Genomic DNA, 12335 nt, shown 5'->3' with positions numbered 1-12335 from the left:
GCCTCCTTGCCCTCTGTAAAATGAGCAACATGATTTGTTTTGCCCGCAGCAGAGAGCGCCTGTGCAAAAACTTAACATAACCACTAAAGCATGAAAGACATCTTTGCCAACAGCAAGTCTGTGTCATCATTATTTCACATTCCTTCAAACTGAATTTGATGCATGGAAAACCCATGAATCCCCACTCACACTCTCTCTCTCTCCCCTGTGCAGACACAGCTGGCTGTCTGGGACCATTGGAGTTAATCTGCCCAGGACAGCTGTGACATCTGGCGCGCACACACAAACACACACACACACACACATTTGTTCGGTCACATACATTCTTTCACTATTCCCTGTGACAGACCTTAACTCTTGCTATGTACAGTATGCGGGTGACAGCAGAGGTTAAATGCTCTCACTAAAGTTAACTTTGTTTTCTCTAAGCCTGTACAACTTTAACCTGTTCAAATCCGTAACCAGCGGGTTTAAAGCGCCTCCCACAGCGTGCATCCGCTTTGAGACTGCCTAATCCCGCCTTGTCTCGTATCTAAACAGATAGAAAGGTGTTCTTCGTGGCAGTATAATTTCCTGCCCGAGTCATGTGGTGATATATAGCCTACTGCTCTGCTGCCTAGCCCTCCCTGGAAACAGTGACACCTGAGAGCATGTCCATGTTATGTTCCCATAGTGACCAATGTCACCCAACCAGGGTGTGTCTGAGGAGTGGGTGAGCAAAATCATGCATAACTGATTGGCATGGGTCTGTGTTATACTTTGCATACTCTTACGGACAAGGCAAACACACACAGACAGGAAATGCTGCACGGAGCGTGGGGTCAGGGTGCCAAGGGTTAAACCTGAATCATCCCCACCTGTGAGAGGGTGTAAATGCACCACTAGAAATAGAGTCAGACTGACTGGTCTGAAAATAACTGGAGAATTAGGAGACAGGAAGACGACAAAGTAAGAACAACACTGAGCAAAGAGCCCGCAAGAGAGATTAACACCAAGAGGCCAGCATTACCTTAACTGTTTGTTAACAGCAAAGTTGTATAGAGGACAGTGTGTTGAAAACAAGACTTAATTTAAAAGGTTGAGTTTAGTATCTATATTGGTTAACCAAGATATCATTTTGAATATTGCATTGATGCAAACGACAGTTGTTTCAGTGTTTCTGAAAAACGAGGTTAAAAGAAAATAATTTGCTATCTTTCACTAAAATGGTAAGACTCAGGATGCAATGTAGAAAATCTTTGTTGTGCTACTTTTATTGTTGGGGAGGAAAAAGTCATTTTTGTAAGAGCACATGTTAGAAAACAACCAAGCACGTATGATTTTATTCTGGTGATACATTTAAAGAGATACCTGCAAATGAATGCAGATTGATTTGCAAGTAAGATTTTGGTAACAGAAATATTTTGGTTTTAGTTTACAGTCCAATTGTAGTCCAAGTAGCAATGACCAAACATGTTCCAAGTGGGCTGCATATGAATAGATTCCATTTAGAAAGCAAGCATCTGAATGAATTAGCTGAATTTAAAACTCAAAACCCGACAGCTATGAAACTACAAATTAGCTTGTTAGAAAATACAACTGCATCTATGGCTATTAGCCACAAATGTTGTCTCTTAAAGGCTCAAGTTCCTGTTTGGTGCGTATACAATGGCAACCACATGGAAGTGGAGGTCTTCTTCCACAGTGAAAGAAGATCTCATGTTTTGGTTGTGACTTTTACATTATGTGCTTAAAGCCATAAACAATGCTAGTGCATAGTATTTTCTTGCTGATACCAAACACAAGTCATATTGTCACCGGTATACCTGTATCAAATATCCTGTTTCTAACCATCACTGAGGAAAAGGCTGCCTAGTCCAACAAATGATACTTCTGCTTAAAACGTTAAAGGTTATAGAAAGGCTATCTGTTTCTTTGAGATGAGTCTTTTTAAATCCCTAACTGGTAACTTTAAATACATTAAAATCAGAATATGTTTCAAATCTTGTCAAATCCTTTTTTTTATGTTTTGATTGAGAGGCTCACCGAGATCAAGATAATTCAAGTCTGAACATCCTTTGTTACAGGGATAACCATGGAAGTCTGGTGGAAAATGATCTGTGCACATTTGCATAAAATGGGTCATCTCTCATTACAGAAATAGATATTTAATAAAGGCTAATCCTTTTGATTTGTCTTGAACTGTATGTGGGACACTGACATATCTTAACTGGGTGGAATGGAGATGAACAATCTACTTTTTGTGGCCTCTGACAGTCTGAAAGTAATCATGTAGTAAAGATGCCACCCTGGGTGAACGATTTCTATTTGATACATTCTGACAGACAGACAGAAACTAAAAGTTTGTTTGGGAAAAGGAATGAATGGCCAATGTGATCTATAGCAATGTTTGGCCATTTTTAACATGACATCATCACACTACTTTAAACCTCCTCAGCTCACCTCAAACTCCTTGATAAAGCTACTGTTGTTTATTCAACCAATCTTATGTAATTCATGAAGGGTTGTGTGTTTGTTTTGTTTGCATTATTCTAACATCGTATTGATGTTAGATGTAAGCTCTTAATCTCTTTTATCCACATCGTACTGACCATGTGTTTGTGTTGTTTGCCTTCAGAAGTGTCAAATAAATCTACCTTGTCCAGGTTTTCTCCATCTGCAGTTTGAATAGGCCTGTGTGTTCATAACAAGCTGCACATATGTAGTAGGCCTATAGTAAGAAAGCCAAACTTTTACATCTGAGATGATTGTGTTGTCTGTCCAAACCTTTTTCAACCCAAAAACCTGAAACTGTAGTTAGGCAGGTAGTTAGGCAGGACAAAGCACTGTGATGGCAGAACAAAAAAAAAAAAAAGAAAATAGGTCATAATGCAGCTCTCCTCGGGCGGACAGTGATTCACCACTCAGGCTTATGGAGGGAGGCGTTTTTTCAGCCGACCAGATGATGGTGGAAGCGATGCAGAAACCCACAAAACGATAATCTCATCCGATGCGATCAAGCACTGGTACAGCAGCACAGCATCTCGTGCGTGACTATACTGGGCCCGGTTTCACATAACCATGGCAACCGGGGGACCTCTCGCGCCTGAAATTAGGGGGCGTTGCCGCAGCTACCAAGTAGAAAACAAGTCTCTTCAGAGGTGATACAAAATGGGAAGTTTTCTTCGTGTTTGTCGCTGTTTGGTGTTAAAGGTCTTGACACAGGGCTGGTGTGAGTGTTACACATGTGTAAAAGTTGAATCGCACAGGACAGTCGTTGTCCCACACAGGGTAATTTGACACTGCATCATACCCCACAACAGGTGACGGTGCACCGGTGCTGTAGTGCTACTTATTTATACCCCCCACCCCCTGGACGGTCAGACTGTCGCTGTATGACAGTACGGCCCATTACTGTGCAGTAGCAGCAGGCCCTTGAGCCTCTCTCTGGTCGGTCACTCACCTCTATCCATTTTTGTGCCTCCTGACAGGCTGGTTCGGGATGGTTCGGCTCCGACCGCTCAGAGTCGTCCCGCGTTGGGGCATTCGGGACATCTCGACCTGCAGCGGGGCTAGCCATCTCCTGGGGGGGGGGCGGTCGGTTAAAACGAGGACCGGGGGGGGAGAGTCAGTGGGACGGTGATGATTAAGATGTGTGCAGTGGTGCTCCCCTCCCCGCTCCGTGAGTCCGTTATATCCTCCTCGCTGTCTATCAGTCACCGCTCGGCCGTAACTCCGAGCAGTCCGAGGGATTGCTTAGCACTTCTCCTGCTCCCCACGAAGAGAGAGAGAGAGAGAGAGAAAAAAGAAAGAAAAAAAAAAGTCTGTCGCGACCCCGACACTGCAACACGAGCCAGGCGCTAAAAATAACAATTCTTGCACGACGCTGCTGCTGTCCGCCGCCGCAGCTGCCGCGCAATTTAGGAAACGTGAACGCGCATGGAGGAATCTATGCGGGGGGGGGGGGAGGTCGAGAGAGATAGAAAGAGATAGGAGAAAGAGAGAGAGAGAGAGAGAGGGAGAGAGAGAGAGAGAGAGAGTGATGGTGGGGATTTAAAAAAAAAAAAAAATGTCCCGTTATTTCACAGCTCGCACGCGTCAGCTGGCTTCTTGAGAGTTGCTTCAGTTTCACCTGAGCAAAAGAAAGTGCGCTGGGGGAGCTATTAAGATAGATTTGTCATTACTCCGTTTGAGCCCAATGAAAAGTAGTTTCAGACTGCTATTTATTACAAGGAGTCAAAGGGCCATAACACAATTAGTCTACCTTAAAATCATTTTTAAAAAAAAATGTTAATGATGCCACAAGGTCAAAGGAAAGACTTCTCCATCAAGCAGAGTCTGTAGCCCATCTTCTCCCAGAAATATTTAGATAAAAATTTAGATAAAAATAATCCAATAAATCAGCCTATTAAATATCTTCAATCTTTTTATCAAAAGGTAACCCTCATCAAGAAGCTTAATTTCCTCTAAAATACCTCGTTGTCTAGAATAATAGCTAAAACAAGGTTTTACAGTTGCAAAAAATAAGATTTGGCATGCGTGTTTAAAAAGACAGCACTCATTCACACTCATTGTTTACAACTGCTACAAAACACAAAATCAATATCCCACAAACTCTTACAATTAGCATTTCATACACCGACTAAATAATGGCCTCAGTAGTCAAGTTGAAAGTAATCAATGCTGTTGATGGAAGTTGCAGCTTTTGCCCTTTGGTATTGAATGCAAATGTGACCTTTTCAAGCAGCAGGTCAAACCTCTGTTTTCTCAGTATGTTTCTCTACCTGAGGGGGGAGGTAAAGTCCTACCAAATAATCAGAGGCACAATTAATGAGGAGACACGTGAATTTTCTATAAAGTGGATAATCATATAAATATTAGATTTTCTGTGTGTCTGGGAAAGGAATTCAGCATACATGTATGACCTTTCACACAGGACTTTTTCATTACAATAATACAAGTCTTTTGAAGGTCACTAAATAGTATGTCATACTGTGCCTCATGATGGTTTTCTCATGGACAGACAATCTCTCAGCTCCATCATTCTCTCCTCCTGTTTCAGCCCTACAAAGCTGAACTGTAGCCAAGAACAGTGAGGATGAGCCCCAAGCTGTGAGAGCCTTAAGACATTCACCACTTCATCACCTCATGTGACAAAAGCATGAATGGGTGTCAGTTAAAATTTACACTGCTGACTGGGGGAAGTCCAAAAAGGAAATGGATTACTTGGGGTTAGAGCAAAACACAGAAAGTTTAGGGTTGCTAGTGATTGTTTTAATCTTTGATTTATCTACCATTTTCAGAACAAAATAGGCCTGAGAGAGAATGTATGAGTATATAAAGTATATAAAAATGTTCAGACTGCTTATTTGGTCAGCAGTTTTAGAAATATATAGACATAACAATTACTAAATATATGGCAGATTAAAAGGTATTCACAAATGCAGGACTCATAAACACAATCACAGAAGGAGACATGCGCTAGTTTAATGGTTGCTTTATTTAATTTTGACCGCTGCATCAACAATAGAACTAAAGCAAAAATTTTGGGAAAGTGCAGAAAGGTCATCGGTGCACAGCAATGACATACAGTACAATCACCTTGCACTGCACAATAACCCAGCATAGAGAAGCACTTCATTTTGTTGGTCCCTCATTTCAGTTTTGTTTTGCTGATATTGGACACTTATTCTGTTCGTATTCAAACACTATTCATTTTGAACTTCGAATTCAAACTTCTCAAAGAAACTCAGTTTTTCAAAGAAACATCCGTTAGAAGTGCTGGAACACCACTTAAAAGGCTACGTTCATGTTTCAAACCAAACTAAAATTCCTACAGACACATTTGGGCTGTTCTGAGGAATGTCCCATTAGTACAAACTCAACCATACAGCAACAGAAGGCATTTTGAGGGACCCTTTTCTTTTTCTCTTTATTGGCACACAAGGTTTTAAGCAACTTTGTTTGAGTTGAAATCAGAATGCACCAATGACAGCACACAAAAACAATTATAATTTTTTTTAAAACTGCAGAAAACACACATGCACACAAGCCGTGGTGAGATCTGGCCTTGTGTTGTACAATTTTCACTGCTAAATGATGAACACAAAAGGTTTGGACAAGCATGTCTTGGTTAGTGTCAGCAGAACAAAAGGCTTTGATCGTGTATTTGTGTTTGTGTGTAAATGTGCTAAAGAATGCTTTGTTCATGATATGAGAGTACAGTGTGTGGAAACAACATGTGCTTTATAGTGCATAGTGTGTGCAGATGTGTGTTCTCACCGGTCATTATGGATGCTTACTGATTGTGTTTGCCATGTAAATGCTCCAGGACATTTTGGTTTACAATTTTGTTTTGTCTTCTCATGAATATCTAACTTTGACAAAGTGCCACTGCAGAGAAGCGGACCTCTCCTTGCTCTCTCTCCATGAATCCACGGCACACTTCAGCTGCATCCTGGGTGTGAACATGTACAAAAAGGGGAAAAAATAAAAGATATGTTTACTATTATTTTATTTAGCCATATTACAACATGAAGTCCTTTGTTAAAGCACCATACATCTGTGGTGGGTTGCCACAGAGGATGGGCTGTGTTATGGTGGCAATCAAATTTATAGCACATGTTTTTATACTCCCCAGAAGGGCTAGACAAAAAACTTAAAATAGTCATTCAATCATATGGGGCTTTTTAAATGCTTTTTCTTAAATGAGGTCAAATTCTCTCAAGTGTCAAGATTGTTCTATCTTAGTAATATCAGTACAAATATTTGCAGTAACAACAGTGGTGTGATCCAATCAGATCCAATAAATCCTCTCAACATTTTAATGTTGCAATTTTATTACTAATGCATATAGCGCCCTCTTGTGGTGGTTTAAAGCAAACATTGGAAATGTTCTGGAAGGGGACATTAGGCCTTTAGTGACTCTTACTGTAAACAGATGAGCAAATTGGGAACAAACGCATTTTTTGTTACTACACTTTTATCAATCATAGTCATTACTTCTTTTGCAGACAGCCTACGCATGTCATTCATCAAATAATAATAATAATAAAAATATATTCTATTATTTTTAAATATAAAAAGAAAGCTAAAAACAAAAAAAGTATCAGAGACAACAAAAACACTCGTCATCGACAAAATACTCTGCACTCATTTTTGCAGTTTTCATTGTTGGACATGTTGCTAGTTTAGAACATGATAGTTCTGGTCCTGGAAAACATTTTTTTGTGTAATTTTGTAGCTACGTGCCAAATTGCAATCCAGAGACACAAGCCCTATTCAGACTTGCGTTTCGAGGCGCGGTATTAATGTCCCTTTGACGTTTCGCCTTCAATATGAATGTCGCTGAGGCGTTATGATAGGACAAAGTGATCCCCACTCTGTACCCTCTTCAGAGGTTGTAACAGGTGTATAGGGGTCAGATGAAACCATTGGAGCCAGTCTGTGTCTATGTGGAGCTCCCACTGTGCCATGCTCCCTCACGCTTCCGCAATGTCGTAAGGCAATGTGAATTAACCGACTGGGATAACAATATTACGCCGTTACGGAATCAATATGAATGTCTGTAGGCATTATGATGGCAGATCTTAGTTACGGTGAAAAGCAGTCTGAAGAGGGATACAGAGAACACCAAAACACCTGCAGCTGTCTTTTTTACTTACTCAGACAGACGGAGATAAGGTAGAAAATAAGCCAACAATCCCTTTCAGAAATGGCAGTTCATGCATAAGGAGTAACAGAACTTGATGAGTAACAACATTTCTCAAATTGCTACTGTAGTAATACTCAGCATTTTTTCACATGGATAACTTATTTGTATCTTTAAATGTATCCGCCTTCCTGATAGTCTTAACTTTTTATAAATCCTTCTGGAGATTTGATACCGCACATTAGCCACGTTTATTGATTGAACCAAGATTTTCAGGAACTGCCACTCCCTATTCTAGCTCGACACTATGACTCATCCCAGATCTTGTTCATGAAGCAACTTGCTCCACAATCGTATTTCACAAAATGTTAATTTGACCTACCATTACAAATGAGCCATCTTTGGTAGCTCCGTGCTTCACTGGTCCATTCATTTTCCCATCTTATAATAAAAAAAACAGAGAGTGTTAGGGATCCACAGTGTTAAAACATAAACAGTAATACACAGTAAGATGGCAGGCTTACCAAACTCATACAGATGTCCATCTATGTTGACAAAGGCAATAAAGTGGAAGTTGACTTTGTCGGCTTCAGGCTGTGCAAGTTGAAAATTTTGATTTAATATTCAGTAAATTATTACCCAAAAGGTCTGCTAACACATTTGATACGGTGGATAGGTATCTTACCCTACACTGGCCCTGCTGGGCAACCTCATTGTGAGCGTCACGGATTGCCTTAACAGAAAAAAGTCAGAAAATGTCAGTTTAATGTTCCTTAAAATCTACAGATAATGACGTACTTACTTAGACAACCTTATTGAATGTTCACATTCCATACTGTTTTAATATCATTTTAAAGCAGTTATCAAGGTGCCTTTACAAGCTGGAAAGGATTAGTGTCTGGTTCCCCCTGGTGGGTAGAATAAAACATGTAGGTTAAGCAATAGTAACTGAAATTCTACAAACTTAAGTGTTTGTTTTAGGTTTAAGTTTTCTAATCTAGTGTATTTGTTATTGATAAGTTCCATTCATCTATCCATCCATTATCTATACCGCTTTTCTGAGGCGGGGTACACCATGGATTGTTCTCCAGTCAATCACAGGGCTGACATACAGAGAACCAGCCACACTTACATTCACACCTAATGACATTTTACAGTCACCAGTTGACCTAACAAGCATGTCTTTGGACTGTGGGAGGAAGCCGGGGTACCTGGAGAGAACCCCCACATGCACGGGAGAACATGCAAACTCCACACAGAGAGGCCCTGTATGAGTAAGTTAAAAAATCAAATTACAGGTTTTATAAATGTTGCACCCTTTTTACAAGTGAGCCAGGAACCATATACACAGGCAACCAAATACACAGGCGAAGAAAAACATAAAAAGTCCTGTTTTGGATTGTAAAGCTGACGCCTTGTTATGTACTTCTGATCATTAGCTTAAAGGCAATGAAATGTAAATGATACCATAAAACATTTAATCCTCTGCTGATCTGAACCTCATTGTATTACAGCTTAGTGTTCATTATTTATTTTTAAATTAGCAGGAAACAAATAAAACATCTCCAAGAGTGTGTTAATTGTACCTGGTTCTTCTCCAGAGCTTTGGCACGGTCATCAGCAGACATGTTTGCAGTCTGATCTAGAAACTCTTTCAAGATGGAGCCACTATCTGGAAGAACCAAAGCAGCGCTGAGTTAATAAGGAACAAAAAAAGTTTTTTTTAATATAACAAATGACACCAAGTGACGACATGGCACACAAAGTAACTGTATAAGCAATCCTCATTAAATCATCACTAAATAACTGAAAACATAAGAGGACTTTTTGCTGTCACCTGTATCAAACTGAAACTAAAACTAACTTGAAGTAGGTTATGAACTCATGAGTATTTGATAATAACAGGTGGTCTTAATGTTGTTTTATAAATTAATATTATGTAATATCAATATCTTGAATTGTATTGTAAATGCAACCCTTCATGGATCGTGCTTTGAATTTGACTGTACTGTAATGCATTTGCTATAGTACCAGTGATCATTTCATAAGCACTTACCAAATGTTTGTTTGCTTTTGTTATTGGCCACTGCATGCAGCAGGGCAATGGTGCCACAGGAATTGACTCCTGTCTGCTTGAGGAAATAAGCGTCACAGTCATCTGCAACCTTGTCCGCCTGCTGCTTTCTAAAAGACTCATGCTGCACACAGTCACAGGGGCAGACACACACACACAGTGCATTGTCATTTCCACTGTCCATTAAAACATGGCTTATGTAGCTTATTATGCAATTTGAAACATGCACACAAATGAATGTATAAAAAACGCATTCAAACGTTTCTTAGGACACTGCCATTTTTAAAACACGCAAAAAAAAAAAAAAAATCTGTTACAGCTGCCCCAACACTAGGAGCTCATATTAAATCAAAACATTTCTTAGGTTTTAATTTTTAGTAGTTGATCAGACAGAAGGCAGCACTTAACATCACTTAGATATGTTTTAAATATCACCTTACATTTTGAACACCAAATAACTAGAATTTATGAAAAAAACAATCCAAAGTGAAATGAATTGTTGGTTGCAGGAGTTGCTGTTTCATTTTCTCTGCTTGACAGAATCATTAAATCACCATGCTGTCGAAAGAAGTTTGTGCTGATTCATTTCCTCAGTTCTTTACCAGGCTCACCCTTGTTCTTCCCATCACATAACATTACAGCCCCGTGCCCTCCCTGCACCTCAGAATCACCCCACCCCAGACAAGTCTGCATCATCCCTTCCAGGAAGTAGTCTCCACCACCCCTCCGGTTAGTCCGTGCTTATTACCTGTTGTGTCAAAGGGAAGAGCAGCATCAAGGCACAGCACGGTTTCGGGACGGTGGAGAGTTGCTCACCCTCCAGTCCCACCACATCCACAAAGCGCCAGCCTTCGCCCACGCCGAGGGAGCTCATTAACTAAAACACACACACACCCAGGAGAAGAACAACAACATGACTTACATTTAAAGGCGTACCGTTTTGATATCAGATGCTGTTATATATTCCATTCATAAAGTAGACTGCTCCTCCTGAGGGTGATCAAAGATGCTGCGTTGTATTGGTCCAGCCCGACCACACCCTTTAGCCTAGACACTGGGCACAGCAATGGGAAAGGATGCTGACGCTCATTAAAATGATACACGGATCAGCTGGTTAAAGCCTCATTTCCTTTGTTTGTTTGTTTGTTTGTAACAATTTCTTAACACTACCCGTCAACATTGTCGCGGAAGCCTTTATCGACGCTGGGATTGCTACATTGAGGGGGCCTGGTTGCGTTTATAAAGGCAGTCTGAGTAAAACAAGCGAGCTCAAACAACTTACCTGACAGCTTGAATCAGTTAACAACAGCGTCTTAATGTTTGCCACTCACCTTGTTCAACATCTGAAACGACATAAAGACAAAGAAAAACCACAGGTGTGTTTGTTGCCTTTCAAAAAAAACGTCACGATGTTACAGAGTTAAGATAACAAAGTTGTTTCCCCCACCTCGGGGTTGATCTCCATCGGGGTCCACTCCATTTTGGCGACGTTTGGGTTCGATTTCACAAACTACACGGTGTGTCGTCTCTCTCGGTTTCTGCAGCTGTCAACAGAAGTCAGTGAACGCACCCACACTTTATCCTGCCGGTCATACCACCGACACGGCAGACAGGGGGGTGGGTTCCGATCGAATAACCGATGTTGCACACATTTATCCTGCCTGCTGAAAATCACAAGAGTCATATAAACGCCAGATTTCGCCTCGTTTACGTTAGGCTTAGTAATGACATCATTTTAAAATCAATCATTCAAAATATGTATCTCAATGATATCATACCGCTAACTATGGGACCATTCTAGAAAGACAGGTGTGACGTAGAAGTCACTCCACATCAACAATGAGTTTAATTAGACTTGAGCAGACTATCCAAACAGCACATTGGGTATTCTTTCTATTTTTCTTATTGTGGAATTCTACATTGCAAAGATTAAGGTTGAGTGTATAAGTATAGGCTACTTATATAAGGTACATGTTGGGAATTAATTTCAATCGCAAAACATCCTCTAAAAAAAAATAAGACATATCGGTGTCACTTTTTTCTCTGTCATAGAATTAAAACATCGTTTTAGAATACAGATTTTGAGTTAAGGGGTATGCAATTCTATAGACCTTTTGTTTTTCCCCCCCCCCTGATTTATAGACACAATGTACCAACACAAACAAGTCAGTGTTTCCTGGAGAATAGTACAAAGGACACATTTACAGTGTTACAGCAGCAAAGAGCAAGGATAGTCAAAAACAGAACACACAGTGAAAATTTTTATTAAAAAATAGTTGAGGAGCCACAAACAGAGCTACAGTTGAACAGGTTATTGCACAAAGTAGGTTCCATATTTTATTGCACATAACATCAGGTAGTATGTGGTAAATATTGTAATATAATATTGTACAAGAGGTATGAGTGAATTGTGTCCGGCTTGTGCGTGTGTGTTTTGTGATCTACACGACAGTATAATAAATAGATGTAGACTTAAGTCTCATCAGCTGCTGCATCGATCATAGAGAAGTGTGTCACAAATTGTGTTACTGCCACAACCACAGCATTGCAAATTGTCTTTAATGCAGTATGTAACTAACCTTGGGATGTTGTCTCTTACAAGACAAGGCCTTTAACTCCCTGTAAATTAGT

The 12335-nt window shown here is 40.2% G+C and overlaps 2 protein-coding genes across 9 annotated transcripts in view; both read right to left on the bottom strand.

Annotated features, from left to right (window-relative positions):
- The window catches only part of LOC109998523 (LIM and calponin homology domains-containing protein 1), a 29825-nt gene extending 25933 nt beyond the window's left edge, over positions 1-3892 (bottom strand). For 5 of the 8 annotated variants that reach the window (XM_065956791.1, XM_065956799.1, XM_065956794.1 and 2 more), the window contains exon 1: positions 3443-3892. In XM_065956791.1, the coding sequence (XP_065812863.1) occupies positions 3443-3559 (117 nt within the window). In that variant the 5' untranslated portion in view covers positions 3560-3892. The remainder of the gene's footprint in view (positions 1-3442) is intronic. The other 3 variants (XM_065956808.1, XM_065956809.1, XM_065956811.1) reach the window with 2 other exon arrangements.
- Positions 3893-5460: 1568 nt separating this feature from the next.
- Positions 5461-11281, bottom strand: uchl1 (ubiquitin carboxyl-terminal esterase L1 (ubiquitin thiolesterase)). The gene is made up of 9 exons (XM_020653415.2): positions 11152-11281; positions 11036-11047; positions 10453-10581; positions 9687-9828; positions 9217-9302; positions 8316-8363; positions 8155-8224; positions 8013-8071; positions 5461-6436 (listed from the first exon to the last, which is right to left on the bottom strand). The coding sequence occupies exons 1-9, from the start codon at positions 11182-11184 to the stop codon at positions 6353-6355; spliced, it is 663 nt and encodes a 220-aa protein (XP_020509071.1). The 5' UTR covers positions 11185-11281; the 3' UTR covers positions 5461-6352.
- Between the last annotated feature and the right edge of the window lie 1054 nt (positions 11282-12335).

Source organism: Labrus bergylta, chromosome 1, assembly GCF_963930695.1.
Source record: "Labrus bergylta chromosome 1, fLabBer1.1, whole genome shotgun sequence".
In the NCBI taxonomy this organism is placed as follows: domain Eukaryota; kingdom Metazoa; phylum Chordata; class Actinopteri; order Labriformes; family Labridae; genus Labrus; species Labrus bergylta.
This window is presented reverse-complemented; position numbering and strand designations above follow the sequence as displayed.

Bases quoted from the DNA above. Each gene is read 5' to 3' on its own strand.
- uchl1 (XM_020653415.2), bottom strand. From the start codon at position 11,184: ATGGAGTGGACCCCGATGGAGATCAACCCCGAG. The intron at 9,829-10,452 runs GTAATAAGCACG...GACTGTGTGCAG, and splicing joins TCTTCCCTTTGACACAACAG to CATGAGTCTTTTAGAAAGCA. The intron at 6,437-8,012 runs GTAGGTCAAATT...GTTCACACCCAG, and splicing joins AAGATGGCTCATTTGTAATG to GATGCAGCTGAAGTGTGCCG.